An 18,615-nucleotide genomic window follows, 5' to 3' on the forward strand; every position below is an offset into this window, starting at 1 on the left:
TAGGCTTGTGGAATGATTATGTTGTTATCTGCATTAAAATATATAGCTTTAAAGGTAGTAAAAAATATGACCGTTTTTATGTCATTGATTTTAATTTTGCAAAGGTTTACTGAAATGGGCCTTCTTTCCATCTTTAAAAGCCCATATCCTGGTCAAAAGGACTCGGATTTCGATATGGCATACCTCTATAGGCTTGTGGAATGATTACGTTGTTATCTGCATTAAAATATATAACTTTAAAGGTAGTAAAAAATATGACCGTTTTTATGTCATTGATTTTAATTTTGCAAATGTTTACTGAAATGGGTCTTCTTTCCATCTTTAAAAGCCCATAACCTGGTCAAAAGGACTCGGATTTCGATATGGCATACCTCTATGGGCTTGTGGAACGATTATGTTGTTATCTGCATTAAAATATATAACTTTAAAGGTAGTAAAAAACATGACCGTTTTTATGTAATGATTTTAATTTTTCAAAGGTTTACTGAAATGGGTCTTCTTTCCATCTTTAAAAGCCCATAACTTGGTCAAAGAACTCGGGTTTCGATATGGCATACCTTTATAGGCTTGTGGAATGATTATGTTGTTTTCTGCATTAAAATATATAACTTTAAAGGTAGTAAAAATAAAACCGTTTTTATGTCATTGATTTTAATTTTGCAAAGCTTTACTGAAATGGGCCTTCTTTCCATCTTTAAAAGCCCATAACCTGGTCAAAGAACTCGGGTTTCGATATGGCATACCTTTATAGGCTTGTGGAATGATTATGTTGTTTTCTGCATTAAAATATATAACTTTAAAGGTAGTAAAAATAAAACCGTTTTTATGTCATTGATTTTAATTTTGCAAAGCTTTACTGAAATGGGCCTTCTTTCCATCTTTAAAAGCCCATAACCTGGTCAAAAGGACTCGGATTTCGATGTGGCATACCTCTATGTGCTTGTGGAATGATTATGTTGTTATCTGCATTAAAATATATAACTTTAAAGGTAGTAAAAAACATGACCGATTTTATGTCATTGATTTTTATTTTGCGAAGGTTTACTGAAATGGGCCTTCTTTCCATCTTTAAAAGCCTATAACTTGGTCAAATGAACTCGTATTTAGATATGGCATACCTTTAGGGGCTTGTGGAATGATTTTGTTGTAATCTGCATTAAAATATTTAACTTTAAAGGTAGTAAAACATATGACCGTTTTTATGTCATTGATTTTAATTTTGCGAAGGTTTACTGAAATGGGCCTTCTTTACATATTTAAAAGGCCATAGCTTAGTCAAATGAACTCGGATTTCGATATGGCATACCTGTATAGGCTTGAGGAATGATTATGTTGTTATCTGCATTAAAATATATAACTTTAAAGGTAGTAAAAAATATGTTTGCTCAGGAAGCAGGAGTAAATATGCAACTTCGCGAATCCACTGGTTTTATTTAAAACATTGCTTAGCCGTCATCTATGTAAATTGTGCGTTTATTTCAAGAGCTTTTTCTATTCAACAATGTTACCAACTCGCTCGTTTCAGATCTTCCCTATTACATTGGTATCTAGAGTTAGTATTTTATGGTAATCTAGTAGTTTTTTAATCTAGTATTTTGTTGTATGATCGTTGCTTGCCGACTTGTAGGGGGTAATTTATTAGCGATTATCAGCTGTGCTACGCCCCTGCTCGCAGCTTTCGATAGTCGGCATCGCAACGACCATAGAAAACAAAACAAACAGTGAGATGACCAAACATCGCCCGCGTTGAAGAGCTGTAGTCCTTCAATTAATGGGAAGAGGTGCCAGATGATGTACTGAGCGTTTGTATACGCCTTGCTTGGTTTTTACTAGAGCAACGCGCACCTTGCCATCCGATCCGTGCGTTACTTCGGTGACTCTGCCGAGCAGCCACTTCTGGGGCGGTAAATTGTCCTCTTTGATGACGACGATGGTTCCTGGTAGAAGGTTGGCCGATTCCGTTGTCCACTTAACTCTTTGCTGCAGCCCAGCTATGTAGTCACGGGACCAGTCTCGCCAAAACCGTCGCTTGATGGCTGATATAAGCTGTCAGCGTTGTAGATGAGTTAGGTCGTCGTCCGGATGAGGAGGTGCCGATCCTGGGGGTAGAGCAGCGAGCGTGGTGCCTACCAGAAAGTGGGCTGGAGTAATAGCCTCTCCGTCGTTAGGGTTGCTGCTGTCAGCTACTAGCGGACGCGAGTTAAGCACTGCTTCCACTTCAACCAGGATCGTCTGGACTTCGTCCTCCTTCAGCAAGGCGTTTCCGACGGCCCTCAAAAAGAGGTGTTTGGCGGACTTGACGGCGGCCTCCCATAGGCCCCCGAAATGAGGCGACCGGGGCGGAATGAAGACGAACTCAACCTGGTGATGGACGCCGTACGTTCCCAGTGTGCTGCGGACATCGGAGGCCATCTCCTGAAGCAGCCGTGAGGAACCAACAAAATTGGTTGCATTGTCGCAGTAGAGTCGATCGAGCGGGCCGCGCCGCCCAACAAATCTGCTGAGACAGAGGATAAATGAGTTAGAAGTGAGATCCTTCAATAGTTCTAGGTGAACCGCTTTCGTTGAAAAACATATGAATACTGCGACATACATTTTTAACGCTGCCTTGCCCCGCACTCCTAGCGACACTCGGATTGGACCGAAGAGATCGACTCCGCTTATTCTAAAGGGTCGACTGATTCTGACACGGTCAAGAGGCAGGTTTCCCATTATTTGCGACATTAACCGTGGCTTATACCGGAAACAGTGCGTGCATCGGCGCACAACAGCACTGCACTCGCGTCGTGCATTGATCAACCAAATTGTCTGCCGAAGCAGGCCGACTAGGGCTCGTGGTCCTGCATGGCAATTAGCATAGTGCAGGTGCTCGATGTACAATTTGACAAAACGATTCCCTTTAGGCATTAATATTGGGAATTTGGCACTGGGTTCTAGATCCGCGTGCGCTAGTCGACCGCCCACCCGCACCAATGTTAAAGTACGGGTTCCGAAAGTTTCGTTGCTGATAAATGGGCTAAGTTTTTGGTAAGAACTGGGTAATGGCAAATTTTTCTTTAATTTATTGAAATCGTCTGCAAACGATTTACGCTGAACAGCCTGCGCGATATAAGAGAACGAAAAACTAAGCTCGGTGGCTGATAGGACGTGGTCGTTCCACAATTTCCAGGCCCTGCCGTAAACAAAACGAAAGATAAATGTTGTAATTCTCACAACCTTCACATAGGAAGAAGAATTTTCAACTAATTGTAGCAGCGGATGATTTGAGACGACAGCAACCGTATGGGCGATTACTGGCGGTTTCATTTCGAGTTGGCTTTCGAGGGGCGTGTCAGCCAAGTGCTGATTAACTGGCCAATGAGTCGAGTCCATGGACAAAAACGAAGGGCCTTCAAACCATAGCGTCGTATCGAGATCTTTGACCGTAGTCCCTCGAGAGGGTAGGTCCGCTGGATTGAAGTTAGTCGGGACGTGTCGCCAGGCTGCAGTTGGAGCCAGTTCGTGAATAGCCGAAACCCTATTTGCGACGAATGTTTTAAGTTTTGACAGATGAGTGCGCAACCAGAAGAGAACAACTTCAGAATCCGACCACATAGTAACCTGCTCGACGCGGTAAAGATTAAGCGTTTGCACATCACTCCATAACTTCGCTAAGAGGTGAGCCGCACAGAGTTCTAGTCGTGGAATACTAAGTCTATTGATCGGTGCTACCCTGGATTTGGCTGTTAGCAACCTAACTTTTATTCCCTCTGAGGTCACTGACCTTACGTACAGACAACAACCGTAAGCATCTGTTGACGCGTCCGCAAATCCGTGGATTTGATAAGTGCCGCCAAACTGAGTTCCGACATGCCGAGGGATGTTTAACGTTTCTAAATCTGTAAAGCAAGATGACACCGTCTTCCAATGATGCAGTACGTCAGCGGGTATTTCGTCGTCCCATCCAATTTGTAGCGACCAGAGTTTTTGAATAAATATCTTTGCAAGGGTAACGATAGGGCAAATGAGTCCTAACGGATCGAACAGCCGTGCTGCAAATGAAAGCATGGATCGCTTTGTGGGTGGGTCTTCAAGCTGTAGATTCTGGGCGTTGAATTTGAACGTATCCTGTTTTGGACTCCAAGTGAGACCCAAAGTTTTCGTATCGGCGTCTTCTCCAATAAGGACTTCTGGCTCGGCGACCTGTCGTTCGTTGGGGGTACAATTCGACGCCCACTTAGCCAAGACGAACCCTGCGGAATCTAAAATCTCTGTGATTTCCCCTCGCAATTTCCTTAACTCACGAATGGAATCGGCCCCTGTTAACAAGTCATCGACGTAAAAATCATTGGCTAGAGCCTTTGAAGCTAAGGGAAGAGATTCGGAGTAGATCTCGCTAAGCTGCTTCAAACACCGTATTGCAAGGAAAGGAGCACTTGCCGTACCATACGTAACGGTGTTAAGCCGATAAATTTGTAGAGGGTCTTGCGGGTTCTCACGCCATACAATTAACTGAAACTTTCTATGGGTCTCATCTTATACCACTTGTCTGTACATTTTGGTAATGTCTGCCGACATTGCAAATTTATGGAATCGGAATTTAAGCAGCGTGGCATATAGGCAAGGCTGAATTGTTGGCCCTACCAAGAGAATTTCATTCAATGAAATTTGGGAAGTGGTTTTGCATGACGCGTCGAATACGACTCTTAATTTAGTTGAAGAGCTTTCAGGTCGGAGAACGCACTGATGCGGTATAAAATAATGAGGCTCGTTGGGTATCCTATTATCTGTAGCCTCCATGTGACCGAGAGCTAAGTATTCCTTCATAAACTGGATATACAACGAATGATTTGTTGGGTTCCCTTTCATACGCCGTTCTAAGGACAAAAACCGACGTCGTGCAGTTTCATACGAGGAACCGAGACACGAAGGACTCGATTTGAAAGGCAGGCTAAGTACAAATTTTCCTGTAGAGTCACGCGAGACGGTGCTAGCAAACGATTTTTCACTCAACACTTGATCAGGGGTATAGAGCTGCGATTTTGTTAAATCGGGTATTCTTTCAATTTCCCAGAACTTCCTTAGCGTGTGATCCAAATTGTTGTCCTCAGTAGCTACTAGAGTGGAGTATGAGATACATCGTGCGGGCGGATTTTCTTTGTAGGGCCCTGACGCTACCCAGCCAAAGACAGTATTTTGTAGAGTTGGACCTGAGTGCTTGTACCGTATTTGTCCTTCCCTAAGCAGGTCGAAAAACAACTCAGCGCCGATCAGCATGTCGACGCGTTTGGGCTTGTAAAAGTAAGGGTCTGCTAAGGAGATATCATTACGAATCCAATCGGAAGATATTGCGGTTGCTTCTGGACGATACCCTGAGATTGACGGTAAAATTATGCATTCAACTGCCGCTTCGAAGGAGTTTAATCGCGACCCAATTGTCGTCTGGACTGCGAAGCTAGCTGAACACGCGGAATTCCCAATGCCTGAGAATTTAGCCTCATGCCGGTATCGTTTTAATTGCAGATTATTTACTAATTCCTCCGTTATAAAATTAACCTGTGACCCTGAGTCTAGCAAAATCCTAGCGCACAGCTTGGCTCCTGACTGACTTTGAACCTCGACAAGGGCCGTTGCAAGTAAGACGTGATCTACCTTTTGCGGCATAGGCTGACTAATCGAGGCACTTAGTGACTGTTGGGCTACCTGATTGTCAATAGGCGATGACAATTGATTGCTCGACGGTACTTGGGAGGTTGAGGTATACCGATGCAGAAGTGTGTGATGAGCCTTCGTACAAATTCGACAACGAGATGACTGGCATGTTGCGACACTATGTCCTCTGCGTAGACAATTGATGCAAAGTGGTGCATTCTTTGCGAACTTGAACCGAGCTTCTACCGAGATATTAGCGTAAGATGTACAACTCTGAATGAAATGGCTGTCTGACTTGCAGAAGCAACATTTAGACTTAAGTTCTTCGACAGGTCGGGAAACTGCTAATGCCGCTTTGCTATATCTGGGCTTGTTCCCTAGCTGTCCCTGTTTGGGAGCTTTTCTGCCTGTCGTGGATTCCTCAGCCGCTAAGTGTTGGTATCGTTTATTAAGTGCCTCTGAGCAATCTTTCCATAACGGAATAGAATCGTAACTAAGGTGCTCTTCCCATCGCGACCGCGTTTTGGGATCTACTCTAGACATGACGATGTGAATTATCATTGCGTTGGCGAGAGTTTTCTCGTTGCCGAGCGAGAGAAGAGATTCATATATAGCAGTTACAGTGTCGATAAGGGATCGCAACGCCGAGGCGGATGGCGCTTGCATTGTTGGGATTTCAAACAATCGAGAAATACTTTTAAAGTATATTAGGCACGGATTATCATAAACCCTGACCAAGGCCGCATGGGCCTTTGCGTAATTTGCTTCTGTGATCTGGTAAGCCTTTACTGTTCCTAAGGCTTCCTTCTCTAAACAGGATAACAGATGATTAAACTTTTCAACATTTGATAGAGATTCGTCATCGTGAACTAAGCTGTTAAATAAACCTATAAAATTTTTGAACTCGGCATAGTTGCCGTCGAATTTTGGGAGTTTCATTTGTGGTAGTATTCTGCTGTGACTTGCTGAAGAGTTTAAACTACTGTTATTTGCGAAGGTAGAATGATTTCTTTCTCCTTCGGGCCGGTTACAATTTGACATTAATAATGCCTTTGCGGATACACATAATTCTTCTAACTCCTCTCTACATGCTAATTCGTTATTAATTGCTTCTAATTGTTGTTGCAACTTGAACGCCTTTTCGATGTATCCATTTAAAATACCTAAACGACATTCCATTTCGCACGCATTAGGGGGAGTTACTTGACCACGAACTGTGGCCTCAATTCTAATTATATGATTCTTATTCCGCTCAAGCTGTTCCAGCAATTCGTTTGTGTCGTCCTCCGCTGAGGGAGTTCTGCCAAAACGTTTCCGACTTCCACCCATTGTGACTAGCAACTTCCCGTTTTTAGATTGTTTCTAACAAGCAAATGCCAATGCAATGCTGCTGGTAGCGATCGAATGTCTGCACTGTCCCACCGTACGAAATCCTCAGCCAGGCTATGCGCGATTGGAGCAAGGAAGGCCAACAGACCGACACAACCAAAGAGCGCGCGAAGATTGGGGCCAGGCAGATTAAGCAAGACCGAATGTGTGTGTGTGTATATGTTGGGTGGGCCTTTATGTGTGTATGTGACTGAAAGCCAAGTGAATTATGATGTGTTTGTGCAAGTGATGGAAATAAAGTTTGCATATATTTACGTAGGCCACTTTACCATATACAATACGGATCGCTGTACTTCTCGGTGTTTCCGACGAGGTTAGGTTGAAGCCCGCTGATGCTCTCCTGTGACGAAATGGAGGTTAGGGACGCAGCCGATGTGCGCTCCCTCTACGATGATGTATGGGGCTCACCCTTCTCCGGGTGCTCCAGCGACGAAAGACGACTTTCTATTGCACCTCTCTATGGGTGCCGACGAGAATGTGGCGAGGAGATGGACGCAGCCGATGTGCGCTCCCTCTACGCCGAGATGTACGTGGGTACTGCGCTCCGGCTGTGCGGGCGCTCCAACAACGAAAGATGAAATTAAAGTTGCACGGGCGCGTAAATGCGTCTCCAACTTGGACCATGCACCCAATGTGCGATGCCGATGCACTTGTTGCGTAACGCGAATTGGCCGCGTGCACTTGTTATATAACTCTTGGTGATTTGCCAACTTATAACAATACGCAAATCCGAAGTTTAGAAGACGGCCAAGAACCAGTGAGTCCACCCGGGGGCGCCAATGTTTGCTCAGGAAGCAGGAGTAAATATGCAACTTCGCGAATCCACTGGTTTTATTTAAAACATTGCTTAGCCGTCATCTATGTAAATTGTGCGTTTATTTCAAGAGCTTTTTCTATTCAACAATGTTACCAACTCGCTCGTTTCAGATCTTCCCTATTACATTGGTATCTAGAGTTAGTATTTTATGGTAATCTAGTAGTTTTTTAATCTAGTATTTTGTTGTATGATCGTTGCTTGCCGACTTGTAGGGGGTAATTTATTAGCGATTATCAGCTGTGCTACGCCCCTGCTCGCAGCTTTCGATAGTCGGCATCGCAACGACCATAGAAAACAAAACAAACAGTGAGATGACCAAACAACCGTTTTTATGTCATTGATTTTAATTATGCAAAGGTTTACTGAAATGGGCCTTCTTTCCATCTTTAAAGGCCCATATCCTGGTCAAAAGGACTCGGATTTCGATATGGCATACCTCTATGGGCTTGTGGAATGATTATGTTGTTATCTGCATTAAAATATATAACTTTAAAGGTAGTAAAAAATATGACCGTTTTTATGTGATTGATTTTAATTTTGCAAAGGTTTACTGAAATGGGCCTTCTTTACATATTTAAAAGCCCATAACTTAGTCAAATGAACTCGGATTTCGATATGGCATACCTTTATGGGCTTGCGGAATGATTATGTTGTTATCTGCATTAAAATATATAACTTTAAAGGTAGTAAAAAATATGACCGTTTTTATGTCATTGATTTTAATTTTGCGAAGGTTTACTGAAATGGGCCTTCTTTCCATCTTTAAAAGCCAATAACTTGGTCAAATGAACTCGTATTTAGATATGGCATAACTCTATGGGCTTGTGGAATGATTATGTTGTTATCTGCATTTAAATATTAAACTTTAAAGGTAGTACAAAATATGACCGTTTTTATGTCATTGATTTTAATTTTGCAAAGGTTTACTGAAATGGGCCTTCTTTCCATCTTTAAAAGCCCATAACCTGGTCAAAAGGAATCGGATTTCGATATGGCATACCTCTATGGGCTTGTGGAACGATTATGTTGTTATCTGCATTAAAATATACAACTTTAAAGGTAGTAAAAAACATGACCGTTTTTATGTAATGATTTTAATTTTGCAAAGGTTTACTGAAATGGGTCTTCTTTCCATCTTTAAAAGCCCATAACTTGGTCAAAGAACTCGGGTTTCGATATGGCATACCTTTATAGGCTTGTGGAATGATTATGTTGTTTTCTGCATTAAAATATATAACTTTAAAGGTAGTAAAAATAAAACCGTTTTTATGTCATTGATTTTAATTTTGCAAAGCTTTACTGAAATGGGCCTTCTTTCCATCTTTAAAAGCCCATAACCTGGTCAAAAGGACTCGGATTTCGATGTGGCATACCTCTATGTGCTTGTGGAATGATTATGTTGTTATCTGCATTAAAATATATATCTTTAAAGGTAGTAAAAAATATGACCGTTTTTATGTCATTGATTTTAATTATAAAAAGGTTTACTGAAATGGGCCTTCTTTCCATCTTTAAAGGCCCATATCCTGGTCAAAAGGACTCGGATTTCGATATGGCATACCTCTATGGGCTTGTGGAATGATTATGTTGTTATCTGCATTAAAATATATAACTTTAAAGGTAGTAAAAAATATGACCGTTTTTATGTGATTGATTTTAATTTTGCAAAGGCTTACTGAAATGGGCCTTCTTTCCATCTTTAAAAGCCCATAACCTGGACAAAAGGACTCGGATTTCGATATGGCATACCTTTGTAGGCTTGTGGAATGATAAAGTTGTTATCTGCATTAAAATATATAACTTTAAAGGTAGTAAAAAATATGACCGTTTTTATGCCCTTGATTTTAATTTTGCGAAGGTTTACTGAAATGGGCCTTCTTTCCATCTTTAAAAGCCAATAACTTGGTCAAATGAACTCGTATTTCGATATGGCATACGTTTATGGGCTTGTGGAATGATTATGTTTTTATCTGCATTAAAATATATAACTTTAAAGGTATTAAAAAATATGACCGTTTTTATGTCATTGATTTTAATTTTGCAAAGGCTTACTAAAATGAGCCTTCTTTCCATCCTTAAAAGCCCATAATTTGGTCAAAATGACTTGGATTTCTTTATGGTATACCTCTATGGGCTTGAGGAATGATTATGTTGTTATCTGCATTAAAATATATAACTTTAAAAGTAGTAAAAAATATGACCGTTTTTATGTCATTGATTTTAATTTTGCAAAGGCTTACTAAAATGAGCCTTCTTTCCATCCTTAAAAGCCCATAATTTGGTCAAAATGACTTGGATTTCTTTATGGTATACCTCTATGGGCTTGAGGAATGATTATGTTGTTATCTGCATTAAAATATATAACTTTAAAAGTAGTAAAAAATATGACCGTTTTAATGTCATTGATTTTAATTTTGCAAAGGTTTGCTGAAATGGGCCTTCTTTCCATCTTTAAAAGCCCATAACTTGGTCAAATGAACTCGGATTTCGATATGGCATACCTCTATGGGGTTGTGGAATGATTATGTTGTTATCTGCATTAAAATATATAACTTTAAAGGTAGTGAAAAACATGACCGATTTTATGTCATTGATTTTAATTTTGCGAAAGTTTACTGAAATGGGCCTTCTTTACATTTTTAAAAGCCCATAACTTGGTCAAATGAACTCGGATTTCGATACGGCATTCCTTAATAGGCTTGTGGAATGATTATGTTGTTATTTGCATTAAAATATATAACATTAAAGGTAGTAAAAAATATGACAGTTTTTATGTCATTGATTTTTATTTTGCGAAGGTTTACTGAAATGGGCCTTCTTTCCATCTTTAAAAGCCTATAACTTGGTCAAATGAACTCGTATTTAGATATGGCATACCTTAAGGGGCTTGTGGAATGATTTTGTTGTTATCTGCATTAAAATATTTAACTTTAAAGGTAGTAAAACATATGACCGTTTTTATGTCATTGATTTTAATTTTGCGAAGGTTTACTGAAATGGGCCTTCTTTCCATCTTTAAAAGCCAATAACTTGGTCAAATGAACTCGTATTTAGATATGGCATACCTCTATGGGCTTGTGGAATGATTATGTTGTTATCTGCATTTAAATATTAAACTTTAAAGGTAGTACAAAATATGACCGTTTTTATGTCATTGATTTTAATTTTGCAAAGGTTTACTGAAATGGGCCTTCTTTCCATCTTTAAAAGCCCATAACCTGGTCAAAAGGAATCGGATTTCGATATGGCATACCTCTATGGGCTTGTGGAACGATTATGTTGTTATTTGCATTAAAATATACAACTTTAAAGGTAGTAAAAAACATGACCGTTTTTATGTAATGATTTTTATTTTGCAAAGGTTTACTGAAATCGGTCTTCTTTCCATCTTTAAAAGCCCATAACTTGGTCAAAGAACTCGGGTTTCGATATGGCATACCTTTATAGGCTTGTGGAATGATTATGTTGTTTTCTGCATTAAAATATATAACTTTAAAGGTAGTAAAAATAAAACCGTTTTTATGTCATTGATTTTAATTTTGCAAAGCTTTACTGAAATGGGCCTTCTTTCCATCTTTAAAAGCCCATAACCTGGTCAAAAGGACTCGGATTTCGATGTGGCATACCTCTATGTGCTTGTGGAATGATTATGTTGTTATCTGCATTAAAATATATATCTTTAAAGGTAGTAAAAAATATGACCGTTTTTATGTCATTGATTTTAATTATAAAAAGGTTTACTGAAATGGGCCTTCTTTCCATCTTTAAAGGCCCATATCCTGGTCAAAAGGACTCGGATTTCGATATGGCATACCTCTATGGGCTTGTGGAATGATTATGTTGTTATCTGCATTAAAATATATAACTTTAAAGGTAGTAAAAAATATGACCGTTTTTATGTGATTGATTTTAATTTTGCAAAGGTTTACTGAAATGGGCCTTCTTTCCATCTTTAAAAGCCCATAACCTGGACAAAAGGACTCGGATTTCGATATGGCATACCTTTATAGGCTTGTGGAATGAGAAAGTTGTTATCTGCATTAAAATATATAACTTTAAAGGTAGTAAAAAATATGACCGTTTTTATGCCCTTGATTTTAATTTTGCAAAGGTTTACTGAAATGGGCCTTCTTTCCATCTTTAAAAGCCAATAACTTGGTCAAATGAACTCGTATTTCGATATGGCATACGTTTATGGGCTTGTGGAATGATTATGTTTTTATCTGCATTAAAATATATAACTTTAAAGGTATTAAAAAATATGACCGTTTTTATGTCATTGATTTTAATTTTGCAAAGGCTTACTGAAATGAGCCTTCTTTCCATCCTTAAAAGCCCATAATTTGGTCAAAATGACTTGGATTTCTATATGGTATACCTCTATGGGCTTGAGGAATGATTATGTTGTTATCTGCATTAAAATATATAACTTTAAAAGTAGTAAAAAATATGACCGTTTTTATGTCATTGATTTTAATTTTGCAAAGGCTTACTAAAATGAGCCTTCTTTCCATCCTTAAAAGCCCATAATTTGGTCAAAATGACTTGGATTTCTTTATGGTATACCTCTATGGGCTTGAGGAATGATTATGTTGTTATCTGCATTAAAATATATAACTTTAAAAGTAGTAAAAAATATGACCGTTTTAAGGTCATTGATTTTAATTTTGCAAAGGTTTGCTGAAATGGGCCTTCTTTCCATCTTTAAAAGCCCATAACTTGGTCAAATGAACTCGGATTTCGATATGGCATACCTCTATGGGGTTGTGGAATGATTATGTTGTTATCTGCATTAAAATATATAACTTTAAAGGTAGTAAAAAACATGACCGATTTTATGTCATTGATTTTAATTTTGCGAAAGTTTACTGAAATGGGCCTTCTTTACATTTTTAAAAGCCCATAACTTGGTCAAATGAACTCGGATTTCGATATGGCATTCCTTAATAGGCTTGTGGAATGATTATGTTGTTATTTGCATTAAAATATATAACATTAAAGGTAGTAAAAAATATGACAGTTTTTATGTCATTGATTTTTATTTTGCGAAGGTTTACTGAAATGGGCCTTCTTTCCATCTTTAAAAGCCTATAACTTGGTCAAATGAAATCGTATTTAGATATGGCATACCTTTAGGGGCTTGTGGAATGATTTTGTTGTTATCTGCATTAAAATATTTAACTTTAAAGGTAGTAAAACATATGACCGTTTTTATGTCATTGATTTTAATTTTGCAAAGGTTTACTGAAATGGGCCTTCTTTCCATCTTTAAAAGCCCATAACCTGGTCAAAAGGAATCGGATTTCGATATGGCATACCTCTATGGGCTTGTGGAACGATTATGTTGTTATTTGCATTAAAATATACAACTTTAAAGGTAGTAAAAAACATGACCGTTTTTATGTAATGATTTTTATTTTGCAAAGGTTTACTGAAATCGGTCTTCTTTCCATCTTTAAAAGCCCATAACTTGGTCAAAGAACTCGGGTTTCGATATGGCATACCTTTATAGGCTTGTGGAATGATTATGTTGTTTTCTGCATTAAAATATATAACTTTAAAGGTAGTAAAAATAAAACCGTTTTTATGTCATTGATTTTAATTTTGCAAAGCTTTACTGAAATGGGCCTTCTTTCCATCTTTAAAAGCCCATAACCTGGTCAAAAGGACTCGGATTTCGATATGGCATACCTCTATGGGCTTGTGGAATGATTATGTTGTTATCTGCATTAAAATATATAACTTTAAAGGTAGTAAAAAATATGACCGTTTTTATGTGATTGATTTTAATTTTGCAAAGGTTTACTGAAATGGGCCTTCTTTCCATCTTTAAAAGCCCATAACCTGGACAAAAGGACTCGGATTTCGATATGGCATACCTTTATAGGCTTGTGGAATGAGAAAGTTGTTATCTGCATTAAAATATATAACTTTAAAGGTAGTAAAAAATATGACCGTTTTTATGCCCTTGATTTTAATTTTGCAAAGGTTTACTGAAATGGGCCTTCTTTCCATCTTTAAAAGCCAATAACTTGGTCAAATGAACTCGTATTTCGATATGGCATACGTTTATGGGCTTGTGGAATGATTATGTTTTTATCTGCATTAAAATATATAACTTTAAAGGTATTAAAAAATATGACCGTTTTTATGTCATTGATTTTAATTTTGCAAAGGCTTACTGAAATGAGCCTTCTTTCCATCCTTAAAAGCCCATAATTTGGTCAAAATGACTTGGATTTCTATATGGTATACCTCTATGGGCTTGAGGAATGATTATGTTGTTATCTGCATTAAAATATATAACTTTAAAAGTAGTAAAAAATATGACCGTTTTTATGTCATTGATTTTAATTTTGCAAAGGCTTACTAAAATGAGCCTTCTTTCCATCCTTAAAAGCCCATAATTTGGTCAAAATGACTTGGATTTCTTTATGGTATACCTCTATGGGCTTGAGGAATGATTATGTTGTTATCTGCATTAAAATATATAACTTTAAAAGTAGTAAAAAATATGACCGTTTTAAGGTCATTGATTTTAATTTTGCAAAGGTTTGCTGAAATGGGCCTTCTTTCCATCTTTAAAAGCCCATAACTTGGTCAAATGAACTCGGATTTCGATATGGCATACCTCTATGGGGTTGTGGAATGATTATGTTGTTATCTGCATTAAAATATATAACTTTAAAGGTAGTAAAAAACATGACCGATTTTATGTCATTGATTTTAATTTTGCGAAAGTTTACTGAAATGGGCCTTCTTTACATTTTTAAAAGCCCATAACTTGGTCAAATGAACTCGGATTTCGATATGGCATTCCTTAATAGGCTTGTGGAATGATTATGTTGTTATTTGCATTAAAATATATAACATTAAAGGTAGTAAAAAATATGACAGTTTTTATGTCATTGATTTTTATTTTGCGAAGGTTTACTGAAATGGGCCTTCTTTCCATCTTTAAAAGCCTATAACTTGGTCAAATGAAATCGTATTTAGATATGGCATACCTTTAGGGGCTTGTGGAATGATTTTGTTGTTATCTGCATTAAAATATTTAACTTTAAAGGTAGTAAAACATATGACCGTTTTTATGTCATTGATTTTAATTTTGCGAAGGTTTACTGAAATGGGCCTTCTTTACATATTTGAAAGGCCATAGCTTAGTCAAATGAACTCGGATTTCGATATGGCATACCTTTATAGGCTTGTGGAATGATTATGTTGTTATCTGCATTAAAATATATAGCTTTAAAGGTAGTAAAAAATATGACCGTTTTTATGTCATTGACTTTAATTTTGCAAAGGTTTACTGAAATGGGCCTTCTTTCCATCTTTAAAAGCCCATATCCTGGTCAAAAGGACTCGGATTTCGATATGGCATACCTCTATAGGCTTGTGGAATGATTACGTTGTTATCTGCATTAAAATATATAACTTTAAAGGTAGTAAAAAATTATGACCGTTTTTATGTCATTGATTTTAATTTTGCAAATGTTTACTGAAATGGGTCTTCTTTCCATCTTTAAAAGCCCATAACCTGGTCAAAAGGACTCGGATTTCGATATGGCATACCTCTATGGGCTTGTGGAACGATTATGTTGTTATCTGCATTAAAATATATAACTTTAAAGGTAGTAAAAAACATTACCGTTTTTATGTAATGATTTTAATTTTTCAAAGGTTTACTGAAATGGGTCTTCTTTCCATCTTTAAAAGCCCATAACTTGGTCAAAGAACTCGGGTTTCGATATGGCATACCTTTATAGGCTTGTGGAATGATTATGTTGTTTTCTGCATTAAAATATATAACTTTAAAGGTAGTAAAAATAAAACCGTTTTTATGTCATTGATTTTAATTTTGCAAAGCTTTACTGAAATGGGCCTTCTTTCCATCTTTAAAAGCCCATAACCTGGTCAAAAGGACTCGGATTTCGATGTGGCATACCTCTATGTGCTTGTGGAACGATTATGTTGTTATCTGCATTAAAATATATAACTTTAAAGGTAGTAAAAAACATGACCGTTTTTATGTAATGATTTTAATTTTGCAGAGGTTTACTGAAATGGGTCTTCTTTCCATCTTTAAAAGCCCATAACTTGGTCAAAGAACTCGGGTTTCGATATGGCATACCTTTATAGGCTTGTGGAATGATTATGTTGTTTTCTGCATTAAAATATATAACTTTAAAGGTAGTAAAAAATATGACCGTTTTTATGTCATTGATTTTAATTTTGCAAATGTTTACTGAAATGGGTCTTCTTTCCATCTTTAAAAGCCAATAACCTGGTTAAAAGGACTCGGATTTCGATATGGCATACCTCTATGGGCTTGTGGAATGATTATGTTGTTATCTGCATTAAAATATATAACTTTAAAGGTAGTAAAAAATATGACCGTTTTTATGTCATTGATTTTTATTTTGCAAATGTTTACTGAAATGGGTCTTCTTTCCATCTTTAAAAGCCCATAACCTGGTCAAAAGGACTCGGATTTCGATATGGCATACCTCTATGGGCTTGTGGAACGATTATGTTGTTATCTGCATTAAAATATATAACTTTAAAGGTAGTAAAAAACATGACCGTTTTTATGTAATGATTTTAATTTTTCAAAGGTTTACTGAAATGGGTCTTCTTTCCATCTTTAAAAGCCCATAACTTGGTCAAAGAACTCGGGTTTCGATATGGCATACCTTTATAGGCTTGTGGAATGATTATGTTGTTTTCTGCATTAAAATATATAACTTTAAAGGTAGTAAAAATAAAACCGTTTTTATGTCATTGATTTTAATTTTGCAAAGCTTTACTGAAATGGGCCTTCTTTCCATCTTTAAAAGCCCATAACCTGGTCAAAAGGACTCGGATTTCGATGTGGCATACCTCTATGTGCTTGTGGAATGATTATATTGTTATCTGCATTAAAATATATATCTTTAAAGGTAGTAAAAAATATGACCGTTTTTATGTCATTGATTTTAATTATGCAAAGGTTTACTGAAATGGGCCTTCTTTCCATCTTTAAAGGCCCATATCCTGGTCAAAAGGAATCGGATTTCGATATGGCATACCTTTATGGGCTTGTGGAATGATTATGTTGTTATCTGCATTAAAATATATAACTTTAAAGGTAGTAAAAAATATGACCGTTTTTATGTCATTGATTTTAATTTTGCGAAGGTTTACTGAAATGGGCCTTCTTTCCATCTTTAAAAGCCAATAACTTGGTCAAATGAACTCGTATTTAGATATGGCATACCTCTATGGTCTTGTGGAATGATTATGTTGTTATCTGCATTTAAATATTAAACTTTAAAGGTAGTACAAAATATGACCGTTTTTATGTCATTGATTTTAATTTTGCAAAGGTTTACTGAAATGGGCCTTCTTTCCATCTTTAAAAGCCCATAACCTGGTCAAAAGGAATCGGATTTCGATATGGCATACCTCTACGGGCTTGTGGAACGATTATGTTGTTATCTGCATTAAAATATACAACTTTAAAGGTAGTAAAAAACATGACCGTTTTTATGTAATGATTTTAATTTTGCAAAGGTTTACTGAAATGGGTCTTCTTTCCATCTTTAAAAGCCCATAACTTGGTCAAAGAACTCGGGTTTCGATTTGGCATACCTTTATGGGCTTGTGGAATGATTATGTTGTTTTCTGCATTAAAATATATAACTTTAAAGGTAGTAAAAATAAAACCGTTTTTATTTCATTGATTTTAATTTTGCAAAGCTTTACTGAAATGGGCCTTCTTTCCATCTTTAAAAGCCCATAACCTGGTCAAAAGGACTCGGATTTCGATGTGGCATACCTCTATGTGCTTGTGGAATGATTATGTTGTTATCTGCATTAAAATATATATCTTTAAAGGTAGTAAAAAATATGACCGTTTTTATGTCATTGATTTTAATTATAAAAAGGTTTACTGAAATGGGCCTTCTTTCCATCTTTAAAGGCCCATATCCTGGTCAAAAGGACTCAGATTTCGATATGGCATACCTCTATGGGCTTGTGGAATGATTATGTTGTTATCTGCATTAAAATATATAACTTTAAAGGTAGTAAACAATATGACCGTTTTTATGTGATTGATTTTAATTTTGCAAAGGTTTACTGAAATGGGCCTTCTTTCCATCTTTAAAGGCCCATATCCTGGTCAAAAGGAATCGGATTTCGATATGGCATACCTTTATGGGCTTGTGGAATGATTATGTTGTTATCTGCATTAAAATATATAACTTTAAAGGTAGTAAAAAATATGACCGTTTTTATGTCATTGATTTTAATTTTGCGAAGGTTTACTGAAATGGGCCTTCTTTCCATCTTTAAAAGCCAATAACTTGGTCAAATGAACTCGTATTTAGATATGGCATACCTCTATGGTCTTGTGGAATGATTATGTTGTTATCTGCATTTAAATATTAAACTTTAAAGGTAGTACAAAATATGACCGTTTTTATGTCATTGATTTTAATTTTGCAAAGGTTTACTGAAATGGGCCTTCTTTCCATCTTTAAAAGCCCATAACCTGGTCAAAAGGACTCGGATTTCGATGTGGCATACCTCTATGTGCTTGTGGAATGATTATGTTGTTATCTGCATTAAAATATATATCTTTAAAGGTAGTAAAAAATATGACCGTTTTTATGTCATTGATTTTAATTATAAAAAGGTTTACTGAAATGGGCCTTCTTTCCATCTTTAAAAGCCCATAACCTGGTCAAAAGGACTCGGATTTCGATGTGGCATACCTCTATGTGCTTGTGGAATGA

General features: G+C 37.0%; 1 protein-coding gene across 2 annotated transcripts; it reads right to left on the reverse strand.

The window, feature by feature from the left end:
- Positions 1 to 1,457: 1,457 nt before the first annotated feature.
- LOC139353863 (uncharacterized) lies at positions 1,458 to 7,441 on the reverse strand. Of its 2 annotated transcripts, none has more exons than XM_070998087.1 (2): positions 7,290 to 7,441; positions 1,458 to 2,497 (listed from the first exon to the last, which is right to left on the reverse strand). In XM_070998087.1, the coding sequence occupies exon 2, from the start codon at positions 2,410 to 2,412 to the stop codon at positions 2,050 to 2,052; it is 363 nt and encodes a 120-aa protein (XP_070854188.1). In that variant the 5' UTR covers positions 2,413 to 2,497; positions 7,290 to 7,441; the 3' UTR covers positions 1,458 to 2,049. The 2 variants fall into 2 exon arrangements, with proteins under 2 accessions (XP_070854188.1, XP_070854189.1); XM_070998088.1 differs by having other exon boundaries at positions 1,458 to 2,500; positions 7,290 to 7,428.
- Positions 7,442 to 18,615: the final 11,174 nt, after the last annotated feature.

The sequence above is a fragment of the Drosophila suzukii genome (assembly GCF_043229965.1).
Source record: "Drosophila suzukii chromosome X unlocalized genomic scaffold, CBGP_Dsuzu_IsoJpt1.0 scf_Xc, whole genome shotgun sequence".
In the NCBI taxonomy this organism is placed as follows: Eukaryota; Metazoa; Arthropoda; class Insecta; order Diptera; family Drosophilidae; genus Drosophila; species Drosophila suzukii.